The sequence below is a fragment of the Onychomys torridus genome, chromosome 8 (assembly GCF_903995425.1).
Source record: "Onychomys torridus chromosome 8, mOncTor1.1, whole genome shotgun sequence".
NCBI lineage: Eukaryota > Metazoa > Chordata > Mammalia > Rodentia > Cricetidae > Onychomys > Onychomys torridus.
The window spans coordinates 90,890,088-90,909,386 of NC_050450.1; the positions used below are offsets into that span (position 1 = coordinate 90,890,088).

The window sequence follows — 19,299 nt, forward strand, 5'->3', positions numbered from 1 at the left end:
AGTTTGAGGGCAGCCTAGTCTACAGAGCTAATTCCAGGACAGTCAGGACTACACAGAGAAACTCTCTCTCAAACCACACCCCCCAAAAAAAATTTTTTTAAGTGGGCATGGTGGTACATGCTTTTAATCTCAGCACTCAGGAGGCAGGAGGATCACCATGAGTTTAAGGCCAGCCTGGTCTCCATATTGAGCTTTAAGATATCCAGGATAACCTGGATATATATACCCTGTTTCAAGAAACAAAACAAAACACAAGGATTTTAAGGCTTAGGGTTGAACATGTAGCTTAGTGGTAGAGTGCTTGCTTAGTAATCAGGAGGCCATGTGTCTGATCCCCAACACTGTAAACTATATATGTGTGCACCCACAAACTCAAGGCAGGGCTGGCATGGTGGTTCAGTGGTAAAAGCTGCTTAGTTGATGATTGGAGTTTAATCCCTAGAATTCCTCATGTTGTCTATGCCTTCCATATGCCTATTGTGGTGTGCATAAATAAATGTGGGATAATACATAGTGAATAAATAAATAAACAGACCCTAAACCTGAAGACTGTGTGCAGTTTTAGCCTCTGTCTTCTGTGCAGACAAGAAGTGCTTCTTAGCTGGTGTGGTCTACATCTTGTGGGGTGTACATACATCTTACTCCCTGTGACTGCTGAAACAGCCAACCCTAGGTGGTTAGGGGATGCAGAATAGAAGCACATCTGGACACTTTTTTTTTTTTTTTAATTCCAGGGCTCAAAACCGGGACCTGACCTTGCCAGGCAGACACTGTATAACCGAGACATATCCCTTGTCTGTTTAGTTTATACATCCTTCACACCAAAGTTTGGCATTAGATGCTTCAGAAATAGACTAATTTGGGGGACTGGAGAGATACTGGGTGATCTTCCATAAGACCCAAATCCAATTCCCAGCACCCATATGGCCACTCACTATGGTCTGTAACTCCAATCCCAAGGACTCTGACGGACCCTCTTCTGGCCTCCATGGACACCAGGCATGCATGTGGTACACAGACATCCATGCAGACAAAATACCCATACACTATGCGTGTGTGTGTGTGTGTGTGTGTGTGTGTGTGTGTGTGTTTAAAGAAATAGACTAATTTGAAAAGGTCCTTGAATCAAGCCCATCATTCTGTTATTCATTCATCTATCTATTAGTAATACTGAGAATGAAGCCCAGAGTCCCAGGCATACTAGGGAAAATGGTCTCCCATTGAGCTATAGCCCTAGCACTTCATTTTAATTTTTATTTTGAGACAGAGTCTCACTGAGTTGCTCAAGCTGCCCTTGACCTCACTATCCTCCTGGTTGACCTTGAACTTAAAATCTCCTGCCTCAGCCTGACAAGTGGCTGGGCTTACAACCTGTACCATCAGGCCCAGCTTTAAGACATCATTCTTACCATCTTAAACCCAGTCTAACCTAGTCCAGAGGCCAAGCATCGTGAGAGCTAAAGAGTCCATCTGCTTTATCATGGAGCTTCAGAGGAATGGCAGCTTCTAGATCAGGGCAGGACAAGGGAACAGAGAGCATGAAGCAGTGAGAGGGGAGGGATGGGGTTGAAGGAAAGGCTTAAAATGCCATGGAAAGGGGTTAGTGAAGTATGAACAGTTGAAGATTAATACAGAAATGAGATTATCTGGGGAGATGGCTCGGTCAGTAAGTGCTTGTCACCCAAGCATGGCTCCCTGAGTTTCATTCCCAGCACCTACGTAAAAAGCTGAGCATGGGGCATGGACTTCTGATCCAGGTGCTGGAGAAGTGGGGACAGGTGGACCCCGGAAGCTCACTGGTCAGTTATCCTAGCCGAATGAGAAATTCCCAGCCCCTGGTGAGCAACCAGGTCTCAAAAAAAACAAAAAACAAAAAACCAAACCAAACAAACAAAACAAAACAAAACAAAGTAGGGGCCAAGTGTAGTAGTAGTGCACACCTTTAATCCCAGCAGAGGCAGATGGATCTCTGTTCTCTGCCAGCTTGGTCTACATAGAGAGTTCAGAGCCAGCCAGGCTATCTGCCTATCTGTCTGTCTGTCTGTCTGTCTGTCTGTCTGTCTGTCTGTCTCAGAGATATCGCTTTGGGAGCTAACGCCTGAGGAAGAGAATGGTGCAAGATGGAGCAAAGAGAGAAACTGTGCTGAGCTCTCTGAAGATGGGAGGATACTTCAGAGTGGTCTTTTGTAGGGCAGGAGGACTGAGCAGGGAGCCCAGGCCTCAACGCCCTTGGCAAAATCAGATGTGGGAGCGAGGTATGAAGAGACAGGGTAAGACAAGCAAGCAAGGCACTCACATTGGCAGAGGTAAATCCCCCAGGAGAGGGGTCTTTCAGGCAGCTGGACATGATCTTCCGGCAGCACTTCCAGCAGTTGGGGGAACAGGTCCTTCCACCGTGAAGGATACCTGGGAGGGGCCTCGCAGTGCCCATCCGACCATCACAGAGGAAAAGGTAGGAGTTTAAGGAGGGCAAGAGATGTTTGAGATAGCCAACGTTATGGCAGAATGGTTCTTATGTGGCTGGCACAGTGTCGTGTACTAAAGGAAACATGGAGAAGCCCGAGTCTGACTCTGGAGACAGGTGACTACTGGAAGGCTTCATGGAGGAGCAGGCAATGGACCTGGGCTTTGAATAGTGAACAGGGATTCTGTGGGCAGCTGCAGTAGCCAAGGGTCCTTGCAGATCCCTCTCTACATCTGGTCAGTCAGTCAGGGGCAGAGATATGCAGCTCTCATGGCCTTGGTAGTGTTCCTGTCCAGGCTGGAGCTTCCTGCTGAGGGAGCTAAGGGACTTTTACCTTGGGGACCCGGGGAGAAGCCTTCAGATTTGCCCTTCACCAGCTGGAAGGAGGCATCACAGAAGGCATGCTGGGTGACTAAGGGGAGGGAGAGCTGCTCAGTCTGGGATGGAAGAAGAAACACTATCACCCCACAGCACAGCTACAGCAACAACCCCGGGGCCAGGGGCTCAGATTTCAGAGACCAGCATCCTTGTAAAACAAGAATAAGAACAAAGCAGCAGGGCGGTGGTGGCGGCACACCACCCCAGCAGTCGGGAGGCAGAGCCATCTCTGTGAGTTCAAGGCCAGCCTGGTCTACAGAGCGAGATCCAGGACAGACACCAAAACTACACAGAGAAACCCTGTCACAAACAAACAAGAACAAAGCAAGCCCCACACAGTGTAGCTACCTCAGAGCGACAACTCCTACTCACAGCTGGAGGAGCTGCCCTTGCCCTCACAGGCCACCATGCTGTGGGTGTCCCTGTACTGTCCCCACGGGTATCTTCAATCTAGTGTTCTGTTTCTCAACCTTCTGATGCTGTGACCCTTTAAGACGGTTCCTCATGTTGTGATGAGCCCCAACCATAAAATGATTTTCGTTGCTACTTCATAACTGTAACTTTGCTACTGCTCTGAATCGTAATGTAAATACCTGTTTTCCAATGGTCTTGGGTGACCTCTGTGTAAAGACTGTTTGACCCCCTCAGAGGGGCTGTGGCCCATGGGTTGGGAACCACTGCTTTAGTAGCTCTTGTCCAGCTCCTTGGCACCAAGCAAAGGGTTTGTCTATAGGTAGATGTTCAGCACTATTTGCTGAAGTGAACAGAGGAAATCCAGACAGGAACATATGGAGGTCTCGGGGTATCCTTGTACTCACCCCAATTTGGAAGCCACAGAGCAGAAGGATAGGAGAGTCCAGAATGGAGACTGAAGAATGCATTCTGAATACTTAACTCTACCTCATGCATCCCCCATACCAGATCCTCACCTGCGAGTCCCACACTCACTTGGTTGTTATCAGGCTAGAAAACAAACGACCCAGGTATCATCACCTTTTAGGAAGCATCATATTAATCCCAGGCACTGACATACAAAGAACAGTAAATCTCGGGGCTCGGGGCTTGGACTACAGCAATAACAACACATATACATGTTTCTTCATAACTTACAAAATAGGGTCTCATTCACTCCTCACGACAGCCTTTCAAGTAGATTTTGTTATCCAGCCCCGTTTTGGCGAGGAAACAAAGGCTCAGAGAAATGAAATGTCTTTTCCTAGACCATCTAACATGGTTGGGACTTGAACCAGGTCTTTTGTCTCCCTCCACTCCGGTTTATCCTCTAGGTCCTGTGATCTCTGGTTCTAGCGCTGCCCTGGGCAGCCTTTTCTGGGCCTCTGTTTTTCCAGCTGTGGAATGGAAGCCACCCATTGGGTGGCCTTGATTCTCAGTTTCGGTATATAAGACAACTGGGCGGCATGTGGAGAATCCTGGGTGGGAGAGTCCTCTGGTCCCTTTTCACTTTCAGCCACTAGCTGTATTTCTCAGTAACCCTTCCAGTCCCTTCCTGTTCCAAACACATACAGACTTTTCACTTCCACTTTATTATCACCTCATTTGTAGAATTTTAAGGTTCGTTACCTGGGAGCTAGGAACTCACACCTCCAATTCTGTTTTTCATATATACCTTCATCACGTGTGAAAAAAAGCCTTACTAACAGCATCTAACCTGTCACAGCTTCGTCTGGGGGGCATCTAGATCAAGGAACGCAGACGGCACCAGGGCAGGGGAAACAGCATGGCTGGCCGCAGTAGGGAAGCCTCTGGACTCCTGAATGTGCTCTTGGCCTTTGAGGGTCCCGGGGCTGTAACGGTCAGCAGAGCAACAACCAGGGGCAGAGCTGCTTTGAGTAGTTGGCCACCTTCTCTGGGTCCATAGTTCCTGCCTCTTCCCTTGCACCCCTAAACTCCTCCTCGAAAAGCTCCTGTGCCTGCCCAGCTCCCCCAACCTCCTGGACACTTGTCCAGGATTGATTGTCTGGGCAGCTCCCCCTCTGAGCAGTAAATGAAATATTGGTTACCAGGAGTGAGGCAGGAGCCAATTAACCCCTAGACCTCGACATGGCAGATGTGTTTGTAGGAAGCTGAAGTGGAGAGCCGAGTGCACCTGCCTGGCCTTCCTGCAAAGTCATCCAATTAGGGCAGCCCCCAGCAGCGGGTCCCACTGCCCACTCTGGACCCAATAACCTCAGAAACCAGGGTGATACCAGCACCTACGGCTGGCAGCCGCCTGGCTATAGAATGGCCTGCCTTTCCTGTGTGAGTGAACTCTGGGGATACCTCACTCTCCTCCTGACTGGGACATTCTTCCTTAATCAATCACACGCCTTTCTAAAGGGGAGGGGGTAACCTGGGGAGAGTTCTTGCTTCCATTCTCTAGAGTGGACTCACATCCTGCCTGTCCAGACTTCTTCTACCTCTTACCCAGCTCTGCCCCGGAATATCTCCATACCTAAAAATCTGCACCATCGGCTTCCAGAGAACTCCGAACTTCAAAGGAGGCAGTCTTGTCTTCAAGGATACCCCACCTCACAGGTAGAAACTGTCCCCTCATCTCAGAAAGGCCTAGACGAACAGAAGAGTAAACTTGTGCCTACCCACAGAACTAGTGGGGGCCACTACCACTACATCGAGGGATCAAATCACTGTCTGCAGCTGATACGCCTCTCTCTGTCAAGGAGCTAGATGCAATATGAAAGGAAAATACAGACTTTGAGGTCCCATTAGTCTAATGCAGGAGACACAAGTCTTGCCTTCAGAAAACTTCCCAGTCTGAATAGGGGAGACATAGCTCTTGCCCTCATCAGCTGTCTCCCATCTGAAGGAGAAAACAGATTTTTGTCCTTAGGGAGCCACTGTTCGATGGGGAAGACACCTTCTAATAGATTCCCTTGTAGCTCAGATGTTGCCTAAATGCAAGCAGCTGGCATCACAGGACATTCCTGGAGCTTTGCAAAGGTAGAAAAACTCTTTGGCTTCGGTCCAGTCTTAGGTGTGCCGCCAACATCCTACCTGGCCATGGGCAAGTCATGAGTCTGTGAGTCCTCATCTGCAAGAAGGGGTACTTCAGTCCCATCTCTCAAAATGACATGAGGATTATCAAGTCCCCAGAAAGAAATGCAAAGCAGCCAGCTAGCCAAGCGCTGACTGTAGACATAATCAGCATGCTTTGGGTTGTAACGGAAGTCCTGGGATAGTCCTTATGGCCTCCAGGTTAGGGCGGGGCGGCCCTTCTACCCCTCCCACCACCCCTCCCCATGCCAAGTATGGTCACTGGGTAATTCTGAGTCAGTGTGGCTATTAAAGAGTCAGAGGCAGCTGTGGGCATCACGGGGGGACAGGAGGGGTGCCTTCTAATCTAATCACACTTCCCATGGAGACTCTAGTTCCATCCAGAGCTGCCAGGGGTTTTATTGGGTTTGTGGGGTCCTGCAGATTTCAATCTCCAGATCCCACAGGGAAGGAACAAGCATTAAACTAATTTTATTAAATGGCCACAGCTGGCAGTGTGTGTGTGTGTGGGGGGGGGAAATAGGGGCGAGAAGGAAAGATAAAGAAAGCCATTCAAATCTGCTAGCCATGACAAGGGTCCAGACAAGGGTCCATACACGGGGCCTGGCCAGGAGGGTGGCTACCCTCCTTCCTGTCTCTCCAGCTGAGCCAGTCTGGCGAGCCGGATGGGACCTTTCCTCAATGTAGAGCCTTGGCATTCTCCAAAAGCCCCAGCCCATGGCTGCGGCCCATGGCAGATGCTTATGAATGCATCAGGCAGGCCTCTGTAGGGCTGGGGTGGAAGGAGAAGGAAGGGGTGGGGTTACCCCAACTCGAGCTTCAGCTCTGCTTTGAATGTGCCAGTTCCTTATGAATATGGAACACTGGGTAAGAGCACTGTCCTTGGCTCAAATATTGGCATTTGCCTGTTGTAAGTCCTGTGGTTTGGCAAGTTACATAACCTCTCTGAGCTTCAGTGTCTATCTAAAAGTCAACAAAATAGCCAGGTGTAACACAGTGCCTCTGTAGTCCCACTGAGAAGCTGAAACAAGAGGATCACTTGAGCTTAGGAGTGATGTGAGTAAGTAACCTGGGTAAGATGGTGAGCGAGACTCCATCTCAAAGTAAATGTATCATTAAAACGGACAAAACAGGCCGGGCAGTGGCGGCATACAACTCTAATCCCAGCACTCTGGAGGCAGAGGCCGGCAGATCTCTGTTGAGTTCAAAGCAAAGGCAGCCTGGTCTACAGTGCGGGTTCCAAGACAGCCAGGGCCATTACACAGAAAAACCCTGTCTGAAAAAACAAACAAAAAACAGACAAAAGCATCTATGGACATGGAAGCTTTCCAGGAACCTGTTTTGCACCTCACACATATCTGTGAGGAAATATTTATGAAATGTCTACAGTGTCTGACATACGCTGGATGTTTTTTTAAAATATTAGCTATAATTATTTAGAAATGCCCTATTTGTGTGTTACAGCTTGCCAATTACAAGAACTTAAAAGAGGCATTGGCACCGGGCGGTGGTGGCACACGCCTTTAATCCCAGCACTTGGGAGGCAGAGGCAGGCAGATCTCTGTGAGTTCGAGGCCAGCCTGGTCTACAGAGCAGAGTTCAGGATAGACACCAAAACTCCACAGAGAAACCCTGTACCCTGTCTCGAAAAAAAAAAAAAAAAAAAAAAAAAGATAGAAAGAAAGAAAGAGGCATTGGCAGGCCAAAGAGACTCAGTGTAACCCACGTACATCCACAGAACTTAACAACCCTGTCACTTTAATCTCCGTGGAAGAAAACCTACCCATTCACCCAACTTGGGTGAGAGAGTATCTGAAAGCATTCTGCAAACTTTAAAATGATGTAGCAACAGGAAGAGCTATGTACTTTGAGCGTGTCCAATCGAGGGAAGTGGGTCTCCTTTCCCACATTTTACTGATGAAGAAAAACAGAGGCCCAGAAGTAGTGATTGGAAGGTTAACCAGCTTTTAGTGCAAAGCTTGGTCCTTTCTGTGGCTTTCACCAGCCGGAGAGTGACTTGCATCACATGTGACATCACAGGAACCTAGGCTCTCCACTTACAAAGTTGTCTGTACCTTGTCCCCAATGCAAAAATGGCACTTTACCACTATGTAAACTGTAACTGAATCGCTTCCCACTCCAGCTGCCTACTTGGGCTGTGGTGAGCATTGGGCCTTTTGGCCCTTCTCCCAGAGCAGCTAAGACTCCAGCATCTGGTTGTCCCCAGAAAGTTTTACCATACTCCTTCCCAGGCTAGAGGACAGGGTCCAGGGCACCTTCTACAGACTTCCCCAGGGCACAGACTGAAAGCCCCACGGGGTGGAAATGTTTTTATTATAGCTTTGGTCAGACCAGTTGCAGCTGTTCCAGGGTTTTGTGGGTGCTGGGATGTTATCCAGCCCCTAACCCGCTCCTCCCCCCCGCAGGGGGGTCACCCCTCAGGAAGCAACCGTGCCAACTCCCCGCCCCCCAAGACCGGGGCTGGCTGGCAGGAGGGGGTGGGCAGTAAACAGTCTTATTATACACATACACAGTGCAGGCTGGCACCAGAAAGGCAACCTGCCACCCGGGCCGGAACTGCGTGCGGGTGGGGAGGCGGGGAGGCGGGGAGGGGGACCTTTGCGCTCCATGAAGTAAAGGCCTGGACTAGGTGGTGGAGGCGGGCTAGGGGCGATTCAGCCTGGACCAGGCAATTTGAAAATGAGTAGGGAGTGGGTTCTTGTTTGCTTCTCCCTTAGAGGGGAGCCCCAGGGATGAAGAGCCACGGATGGAAAGGGGTGCGGGGGCTCAGTCTGAATAGATGATGAAGCCAGAGAAAGTGCTGTATTTGTTGCTGTTGCCGCCGTGCGCTTTGCCTCCATCCAGCTTGATGAAGACCTCATCGCCTGCGTCCAGGTGCAGGATCACGCTGTTGCTGGCATAGTCGTAGTTCTGGTCTGCATCCTGGGCAATGGCGCTGGCCCGTACCTACGGGAAGTGAGGGGCGGGGGGGGGGCGGGGGGAAGGTGGGGTTAGGGATGGGGAATGGGGCAGTGTGAGAGGGGAAGGAGGTGAGGCAGCCACATGGTGAGGATCTGGAGGCTCTAAAGCCCAGCTTTCCAGCCATTCAGGACTTCGGCCTGCTCTCCGTCATCCCACCCTACCCCCTTTTAATCATGCATAACATTTTTGGGGGCAGACATAGAGGAGCCCTGGATTCTAGGGCAGGGCACATCTGGGCCCAAATTTGAGGTCCAGATGGAGTCGTCCTCTGTAAGTCCTGCAGGTCTTACCATCTGCCTACTGCCCACCTCAGTGCCCCCAGGGTGGCCCAGCTGGGAAGTCCTTCCTTGCACAGAGGGCTGCCTTGTACTGCCTGAGATGAAAGATCTTCCTCTGTCCTTAGCATTCCTTCCTCTCTGCTTCAATATCGACGATGGACAAAGGATGCAGCTTGGCCAGAGTGGGGCAGCCGGGGTAATACCAGACAGCCAGGAAGGAGCTTTCCCAGAAGCAGGGCGGGGCCTTTGGTCCTATCCAAAGCTTTCTCCAGAGTCTCTCTCACCTTGACACTGAGACTCGAGGCCTGGTAATTCTTTCCCCTTCTGGGCTTTAATTGACTTCACTGCCCAAGGCCTCCGGGAGTTGGAGCTATATCCCTGTGACTATTGCCCTGGCCAGAGGACTTCTAACGCTTGGTGTTTCATCCCAGGGTAGCAGAGAGGAACAGGATGGGAGGAAAGGAATTGGGGCCTTACATTCTCTGTGGTCCTTGTCTTGAAGGGAGATGAGGACAGGAGGAAACAGCTCAAGGGAAGCACTAGCATTTGAGTTTGAAGGCTGCTGTGACTTGTGGAGGCTCTGACATTGGGGGAGGGTGCTGGTGGCTGAATTATCTGTGGACATTTCTGAGGCATCAAGAGAACTAAGCTTTAGGACCTAGGGTCTCCCTAAAATAAAGGGAAAGGAACAGAAGAAGAGGGGATGGAGAGTTAGTTCAGTGGATTAAGACCACTGGCTATTCTTCCAGAGGACCCAGGTTCGATTCCCAGCACCTACATCACAACCGCCTGTAACACCAGCTCCAGGGAATCCTGTGCCCATTTCTGGCCTCTAAAATCCATCAGATGCACATGTGATGCACAGACATACATGCAGGCAAAACACCCAGACACATAAAGTAAATTTTAAAAATTAAAGGGAGAGAGAGAAAGAGAGAGAGAGAGAGAGAGAGAGAGAGAGAGGAGAAAAGCCGTCCCCTGGATTGTGAGTTGCAGTGGGGAAGGTTACATTGAACAGGGTCCTCAGGCAGGCTTTTCCACAGTCCTCTCTCCTTCTCTGAAGGCAACTTCTGGAGCCTCCTAACCCAAGACTAATGTCTAGGCTGAAGCCAAACCATAGTTGGCAGTGCGGGGAGCGGGGGCAGTGGGGGAGCTGAGGGAACCATAACTTGGGGCCATCCTTGCTAAACAGCTGACTCAGCAGCAATGCCATAACCAAGACGGTGCAGCCCCCTTGAATGCAGCTCTCCTAAAAGTCAGTGTCCTTCCAGCCCGTTACCTCTCCTTAACCTCTTCCCCAGCCTGGGCTGGAACTATGCGAATTATAACTGGGGAAACATCTTCTAAAAAAAGTGGCCGGGCGGTGGCTGCACACACCTTTAATCCCAGCACTCGGGAGGCAGAGACAGGTGGATCTCTGTGAGTTCAAAGGCCAGCCTGGGCTACCAAGTGAGATCCAGGAAAGGCACAAAGCTACACAGAGAAACCCTGTCTTGAAACACCCCCAAAAAACAAAACAAAACAAAAACAAAGTGGGAGAAAGGGCTGGTGAGCTATCTCAGGTGAAGGTGCTTACTGCCAAGCCTGATGACCTGAGTTCAGTCCCCAGGAACCCGCACAGCAGGACAGATCTGACTCCTGAAAACTGTCCTCTGATCTCCACGCCAAGAAGTGTCATGTCCTCACCTCAATAAATATAATGAAATATATATAAAATATATATAATGAAAATAATATATAATGAAATTTCAAAGGTGGGCCTGGAAGTAGTGGCCCATGCCAATTATTCCAGCACTCAGGAGGCAGAGGCAGGTGGATTTCTGTGAGTTCAAGTCCAGGCCAGCCAGGGCTACACAGAGAAACCCTGTCTCAATAAACAAACAAACAAATAAACAAATAAATAAGGTGGGAGGAAATAAGGGAGAGACTGTTTATACAAGGCCTCGGTTTCTCTGTCTAGAAAATTGGATGAGATGGCCCTATCTCCTGCTGCCACCTTTACAAAAGCCTGTGGATGGTAAAGAAAAAAATTAAGTCTAGATAGGGCTTTAAACTAGTAGAGAAGAGCTGAGAGCAAGCAGCCAACCTCTGTATTGTTCCCTGGGCCCTAATCCTGGCAGTATTTATTATTACACGTGCACTTCATTATCTTTGCTAATAAATTACTACTAATAACAATTATTTTTATTACCCAGATTAATTTAGCCTTAACTCATTAAAACAGTGTGCTCTGTAATAGCCAAATCCATTAGAACACAGTCATCCGTCAACAGGAATCTCCTGGTGATGTGACAGGCATCAGAACTGTTATGTTTATTATTTATTCATCACCATGATTGTTGCTGTAATTATCCTAATTATCCAAGGAAGCAGCAAGAATTTATGCCCTTCCATCCTTAGCCAGTGGGGGATCCTGAAATGGAACCCAGGGGTCCCAATTCTCTACTCCAGACGGGAAGCCGTTGAGGCATCCAACTCCTCTTGGAAGCCCTAAGAAAGATGGGGGAATTGAGGTTGCCATGGAAGCCAGAAGGCAGCCTGTTCCTTGTCGGGAGAGATTGCCAAGAGAAGAAACTGAGGCAGTGGTTGGACCAGGGGAACCGAGATGCTAGGCTACCGTCAGGGAAAGCGCGCCCGTCCCCAGTCTATGCTGGGGGTCTTGGATATGTAGGTGTGGATCCCCGAACTTGCCAGCCTGGTTCATAGAGGACTGTTGGCTCATCCGTTTGCTGGGTCCCTTCTATACTAGGCTCTGTGCTGTGAATAGGACCAGAAGTTAGAGAGAACAGTGGGGTCTCTTTCTCACTCCAGGTGAGAGGCAGATCCCCGGGAGTTTTTTGTTTGTTGTTGTTTTTGTTGTTTTATGACACAGTCCTCAATTTATATACCTCTATCAGCTTTTGTCCTCCCGCTTCACCCATGTATAGCACTCACCTCCCCACGTCCCCTCCCCTGGACAAACAGCACTCTGACCACTGGCATGTCCTCACACAGCCTCTGCCTGTAGCCATGTTTATCAATTCTGTGTCCACCCTGACCTGTCTGAACAGCTCAGCCGCCCCTAACCTAGAACCCTCTCCTCCTGCTCCTCAGCCTAATCACTAGTGCCAGGTGCCATCAGATTGGGGATGTTGATGAAAGGCTATCCCTGGGGAGGGAGGGCAGTGGACCTTAGACAAGGGTCCGTAGGCACCAGGCACGCCGATGGCAAACCCCTTTCTCGACTCATCTTGCCCAGGGAAGGACCAAAGGCCAGAATTGGTCTGCCTTCTCAAAGGACTGGAGACCTCTTTGCAAGGGGGAAACTAGGCACTCGACGCCCATGGTGGCCTATGGAAGGCAGAAGCTCCTCTCCTCTTTCCACCCATTGCACAGCCCGGTCATAGTTTTCTCTGCTTAGTTCAATGTTCTCACCTACCTCTGAGCCAGCCTTCCTCTACATTTGACCTTTTCCTTCCTCTTTAGTGGTATCTCCCAACCTGGTGAACCCGGGTTCAACATCCTTTTCTTCCTGCCGTGTGGTTCTGAGAGGACCGACCCACTGAACCCCTCTCTCAGACAACCCATCTTTAATGTAGCACCTATTGAGTGTTATTGTACGGCCACATCTACAGTCCCTGCTACATAAGCCTTAAAGACCTAGAGCGTTAAAACCCTTGGTGCCAAACAAGCCTTGTTGCCTGCAGGGCGTCTCGACAAATATGTGGAATGATGAACGAGGTTCAGCGAGCCTCTTGGGCAAGCTGGAAGAAGTCACAGAGGATCTGGGGGAGGAGGCCACAGAGTCCATTGTTGTTCTTAGTCTTTTTTGTTTTGTTTTGTTTTTGTTTGGGGGATGTCTTGAGTAACTGTTAATGTGTGGAGTCTTTGAAACCCTAGAATGGCCCTAGGTGCGCGTCTGGCAGCCTGGGGTCCTCTCACCTTGTGAACTCTTCTTCTCTGGCTGTGCTAACACCCAGGCTCGGAGGGAAGGAAGAGGTTTGGGGAACGGCTTCAATTCCCAGACACTAAAGCCAGTGACTGCACTACAAGTACCTGCCATCTTAGGAGCCTCCTCGGCCCAATGCTGGAATCCTGCTGGGACCCCTGTGGCGGGGCAGAGTCCAAGGGCCTAGTAACCACTCTTCAATCCCAGCAAGCCCCAGTCCCCTAAACCTCGTCTTTGGGCCAGCCCAAACTTTCTTTGAGGAAGGAAGGAATGCCATCAATGAAGGTGACATTGCTGCATGCCTTATTGGTGATTAATAAGGGGACTTGTGGGGCTGTCTGCAGAACTAGCTTTTGCTGGATTCCAGGGCCTTCCCATTTGGTCAGGAACCAAGGACAAAGAGGAGAGACACCAGAAGCCTGACAGACACACATGGGAGAGAGACACAGCAATAGAGAAGGTCGGTGATGGGGGGGGGCGGGGGGGGGGTTGGACCCAGAGAAGAGAGACAGAGATGAATGGCACGTTCCGGGAAAGAAACGGTCAAGAGGCAGAAACCATAGAGCGGAGTGGGGGGAGCAGGCAGAAGAAAGAAAAGAGAACAGACTTCCATGCAGATAGGCTTTCTGCCCATTCTCCTGTCCCCAAACTTTGCAGATCCCAAAGCGGGGTAGTGCTGCAGTGGGAGAGGTTCTGGGAAGATCTAGAGTCTCAATCGCAGGGGATTTCTTCTAACTTTCACTTGCCGACCTCAGTTCTGACCCTGGCCTCTGAGAAGGGAAGGTTCAGCCTGACCACGCCCCCGGGGTGGGGCTCATGTAACCCCGAGGTGAGAACTCTGGGAACTGGGAACCCAGGGTGGGTGATTCCAAGGAAAACGCGGTGCGCCCGCGGTCTCTGTCTCTGACACACGCACTCCGGGGAACAGAGAGGACCCTTCCAGCTCCCTATCTTCTAGGATAGTGGAGAAGTTGGATCTGTAGACCTTAAGGAGGGGAGTTTCTATCACTCCGCCCCGCCCCTGGAGGAAACTTTTCCCCGGAGGCGCTGGATAGCTCTGATACTCTGGGAGAAGATTGCGCATTCCAGGAGGTTTGCAAAGGGTATCAGACCAGCTCGATGGTTCCTTCTCTAGAGGCAAAAATGTACTGCAGCTAAGGCTATTGGGCGCCGGACTCCCTCTGCCTTTGTGCCCAAAACATTTCCTGCAGCCCTTTTCCTCCTGTGCGCACAGCCACTCGGCTTAGCGCGGAGACTGCTTCTCCTTATCGGTGCCCTAGAGCACACCCTTGCTGTTCTCTTAAAGCCAGTCGGCGTCAGCTTGAATTTTAGCTCTCAAGTGAAATCAGCCTGAATCAGCCTCCCAAGGGCCAAACCCCCAAGGACCAGCCCGTGCGCCCTAGAGCCTTATGATCTGACTAGTTGGATTTATCTTTACGCATTTCCACTCCTCGGGCGCCCTGTAGCATTTGCCTTAGAACTCAAGCCCAAGGGCTGAAGAGTCAGGGGTGCCCGTTAATTGCAACCATTCTTCACGTGATAGTTAAGGGGGCCGCTTTAGGGTCTCCACCTACGCCTGCCTGGTGTCCCTGCCGACTCTGATCCAATACGCATTCTCCTTGGGGCTCCCTGGGTGCCCTGCCCCCAGGTCAGCCCCATGCCCCCTCATGGCCCACCTGGCCGTTCTTGCAGAGGTCCGCCCACATACTGGTGCCGTCGCCGCCGCGCATGAGGACGTGGTAGGTGAAAAAGTAGGTGCCAGGAATGTTGCATGTAAACTTGCCGCTGGCTGCATCGTAGTTGTTGCCTAGGTTGGTGACCACGTCGTCAAACTTGAGCACCTCGTAACCCTCATGAGGGTTCTTGAGGCCGGCGTAGAAGGCCACGCGTGGCACCGTGGTATAGGTGGCCGTGCTGATGGCGCCGCTGCCTCCTGAACCCGGCAGGCCAGGAGGGCCAGGCTTGCCTGGCTCACCCTTCTCTCCGGGCGGTCCCACAGGACCCGGAGGACCCCGGTCCCCTGGAGGCCCGGGGGGGCCCGGCTTGCCCGTGCGGCCCGGCTTCCCCTGGGGGCCCTGCACCAGCGTGGAGGGCGGGGGCGCACCGCTCTGCTCGCTCAGAGCGTCGCCGCCGTCGGACCGCGCGCCGGCGCCGGGGCCCCGCGCGGGGTAGGGGTCGCACACCATGCGGCAGGTGCCCAGCATCTCATAGTGGCCATCCGGGCCGCCCGAGCTCACCAGCACCGGGATGAGCACCACCAGCACGAGCAGCATCACCACGCCCGCGGCGGCTACCAGCAGCGTTTTCCGGCCGGCGCGGAGCCTGGGGAGAGCCGGGCCACCCGGCCGCGCCGTCGGGGCAATGGTGCCGGCGGGTAGGGGGCGCCGGCGCAATGCCCGCGCTCAAGGGAGGTCCGGCGGGGCTGCGGGCATGGGGCCGGGGCCCGGGCGCCGCGCTGCGCTGCTGGCGCTGCGGAGCCCAGCAACCGGCTTCGGCCTCGTGCTTGCCTCCCGCTGCGCTGCCCGACTGAGCACCGCGGCCGCCGCCTCCCGCCTTGCGCCTAGCTCCTCCCGCCTTCTCCGGCTGGGGCCACCGCCCCCTCCGTTGGGCCCCGCCCACCCGCTCCGCCGGTCTCCGAGAGGGCGAGGGGTGGGGCTGCGGGCGGGACAGGCGCCTAATTGGGCCGCGGAAGCCGTGAGGCGGGAGGGGCCGAGGGGGCGGGGTTTATGGGACTCGGGTGGGCGCCACAGAGGTAGCGGGAGACTGAGGCTCGGAAATGGGAAAGGGGCTAGAGTCAGGTAAACAATGAGGATCCCAGAGGGAAGGGATGAGTAAGACCAAAGAGCCAACGGAAGGGAGAGGCAGAGAGCTCAGAGTAGCATTGAGATAGATGTCCCAGGGGTCAGTCCCGAGGAAAACCGTGACAGAGGGGCAAAGGACCACCACCTGCAGGAGGTTGAAGGATGAAACACGCCCCCAATCTGCAGGGGAAGAGAAATGTTGACGGGTGTGTGTGTGCCAAGTGAGGAGCAGGACGACAGACCAAGAAAGAAGGACAGAGTGAAGGCCAAAGCCAGGAAGGAAGACTAGGGAAGGGCCACTGTGTGGGCACCCAGGCCTAGCATCCAGATAACCCATCTGGATCCTTTGCTTTTTCAGGGTGCGCAAAGGGACCTCTGAATTCTAATAGCAGCCACCTCGTCTTTCTTTTCCTTTTTTCCTTTCTTTTCTTTCTTTCTTTCTTTCTTTCTTTCTTTCTTTCTTTCTTTCTTTCTTTTTTAATTCTAACTGTTTGGGGGGACACCTTCTTCCAGGGTGGCAGCGTCTTCAGCACCCTCCTTTTCTACTGCCCGGGGCCATCTGCTAGGCTGCCCCTTCCTGCGGCCTCTTCTTCGAGACCTCCTCTGATCCCAGCTACTAGCTAGACAAGGGAGAAACAAGGACCCTGAGAAGGTGCGGGACCCCCATGTTATCTCTTAATGCTAACCGGTCCTGGGTAGTGCTATTTTCCAGCTGCCAAAAGAGGAAGGGTTGATCTCCCCTAGCCCCTCAGGGGACTCCCTAACTCCTGTCCCCCTCAGGTAGTACGAGGCTCTCCTCTTCCTGAGAGCAGTCAATGTTTGGGTTGCATAAACTGAAATGTGTCTGCTTCCATCAAAATATTTGTCATATTACTTGAAACCCAGCTCAAGCTGCCTCCCTTAGTGTTCCCCCTTTTTCCGAGGAGTACTGTGTCTTTCCGAGGCCTCTGGCCACGGTAAACAATGACACTCCAGCTCGTTCTCTTTGGCTGTAAGACTTTCCCAGCTCACACCCCCACCGCCGACCTCCCACCGTCCACTTGATTCTGTGGCTATTCCTCTCTAAGATTGAGACTAAGGAACACAGGAATAACCAATGGAAGGCGTGGGGGTGGGCGGGACGCTGCCAGAGAGGACCTTCCAAGTAGGAACCCAGGTCAGAATGACATGCATCACCAAGGAGGAGGGAGCTGAAACAAACACACTGTGTTGGATGCTTTGTGCGCATGAGGACATTTGATCTTCACATCAGTCTAGATACAAAGCCCACCATTATTCTCATTTTACAGCTGGGGAACAGAGGCTCTGCGAAGTTAAGAGATGTGCCCCAAGTCACCAAAGTAAGCTATGGCGGAGGTAGGATTCAAGCCTGTAGCCTCGCTCCCAGCTGTTCCAACCTCAACGCGACAGGGTCTCTAGAGACTGGTTATTGTCCAAAGTGCAAGGTGATGCGAGCATGCCTTGGTGTCCCTACCCTTCTCCAGGCAGACACAGGCCGAGCAGCCCTCAGCTCTCAGCTGTAGGTGGCCTCCTGGTCCCTCGGGGCAGTTTCTCAAGTGCAATTCCCTTTAGAGAGACCTGTCTGGCGACCTGAGTGGCACGTGCGTGGCCAAGGGAGTATGATTTGTCCAGACTCCCAGCTTTCAAGGCACACGCCCGAGCCCCTCGTCCCTTAGGCGACTGGCGTTCGTTAGTTGCCCGCAGCGGTAGCTTGGCGGGCGGGGGGGAACCAACCCACCCGCCTGTGGCCGCTAAGGAGGGGGCGAAGGCGGCCACCCCCGCGCTCGGGAGGCGCTCTGGCCGCTGAACCGTGCTCCGCCCACCGCCCCGAAAGCGCGCCCGCTCCCCTGGCGCGGTGTGGCGTCTCTGTCAGCCCAGCCGGATTCTCCCCGCTTCGTTGGAGTGGAAAATAACGGCTTCAAACTTTGCAGAAAGGAGCTGGTGCCAGCACTTTAATTAACAGCCATCTTGGCCTGTGAGCCTGAGCCACCGCCTCCTCCCCTGGGCTCCTCCCCTGGGCTCTCCGGGCCAGCCCCAGGTCCCACAGGACACCATCCTCACCTCCCCAGAGCCCAGCACTCCTTTTATCAGAGAGATCAAGACTGGACGGACAGAGGAGGCTGCATTAACGGCGTCTCCCCATTTTAATTCGTAAAAAAACTCCTCCGAGCTTTCTTCATTCTCAAAAGCCGGATCCAAGATTCAGGAATTAAAGAACTAGGTGCCAATTCCACCTGGTGATTTTGAGATCAATGGCCTTGTCTCCATACCTCCTCCCGTGTCCTCCTCTGGCAACAGGGTGGTTGTGGGGGATTAAATGAGATATAATGTATGTAGAATGTAATATAATTGTGTCACCTCAAGCCTAAGAAAGTCCTCTTACCACCCACTCTTGGCCTAAGTTGGCTGTGTGTAACGCTGTCTTTCCTGAAGATTGTAGTATTGGGGCTAGGAAAGGACAAAGGGTGTGTGTGTGTGTGTGTGTGTGTGTGTGTGTGTGTGTGTGTGTGTGTGTATTTCTAGGTTTAGAGGGGGGCACACAGATTTTTTATTTTTTTAAGACAGGGTGTTTCTGCATAGCCCTGGCCCATCCTGGACCTCACTCCGAAGACCAGGCTGGCCTTGAACTCAGAGATTCGCCTGCCTCTGCCTCCCGAGTGCTGGGATTAAATGAATGCACCACCACCGCCCCGCCCCACACCCTTTCTTAACTATGGGCCAATACTAGGGGCTTAGGTGTTCGGGAGACACCCCCCCCCCAGGAGGGCAGGTAGCACCCTGCTGTGGCTGGAATTCTGCAGTTCTTGAGGACAAAAATTCTGGCTTCGATTTCCCTCTTTTGAGTGAAGCTTCGTCCATGTAGCCCCTCCATTTTTGGGGTGGTGGGGGTAGGTCTTCAGTGCTGGAGTGAATGGCTTGGGGGTGCACAGGAAAAGGAGTAAAAGGTTTCTAACTGATGTGTGGCTGCGTTTAGGAGTGAGTAGCTCTTCCCTGGTGTTGGTAGGTGCTCTGAATGAATGTGAGTGGGTGGGAATGTGTGAGAGTCTCTGCTAGCGGTGTCTAGGATGTGAGTGATGAAGGGAGAGCTGGGCTTTGACTCAGCAGCGGGGAGCTCTGCATTCAGCTGCTTTTGCCTTGACTGGAGACACCCCAGTACGGCAGGATGGTAGTGGTGATCTGCCCCATGAGAAGAGTTTAGTGGAAGCACTGTTTGGCAGGAGAGAAATTATAAATGCCCAGGTAACAGTAATGCAGCCAGTGTGGGTTTTTACCCACTTACTAAATGCCAGAACCCATTTCAAGCACTTTATATATATTCCTTTCTTTAAAATTAACAATTGGTTATCATGGATTTAAAGTTATTATGTGTCTCTTAAAAATGATTATGCTGTGTGTTTGAGTATTTTGCCTGCATGTATGTCTGTGCACCACTTATGTACCTGGTGCCTGTGGAGT

At 52.1% G+C, this 19,299-nt stretch overlaps 1 protein-coding gene across 1 annotated transcript; it reads right to left on the reverse strand.

Annotated features, from left to right (window-relative positions):
- Nucleotides 1–8,158: 8,158 nt before the first annotated feature.
- Nucleotides 8,159–15,615, reverse strand: C1ql1 (complement C1q like 1). The gene is made up of 2 exons (XM_036198055.1): nt 14,719–15,615; nt 8,159–8,821 (listed from the first exon to the last, which is right to left on the reverse strand). Exons 1-2 carry the CDS (start codon nt 15,313–15,315, stop codon nt 8,642–8,644), a joined length of 777 nt encoding a protein of 258 aa, XP_036053948.1. The 5' UTR covers nt 15,316–15,615; the 3' UTR covers nt 8,159–8,641.
- Between the last annotated feature and the right edge of the window lie 3,684 nt (nt 15,616–19,299).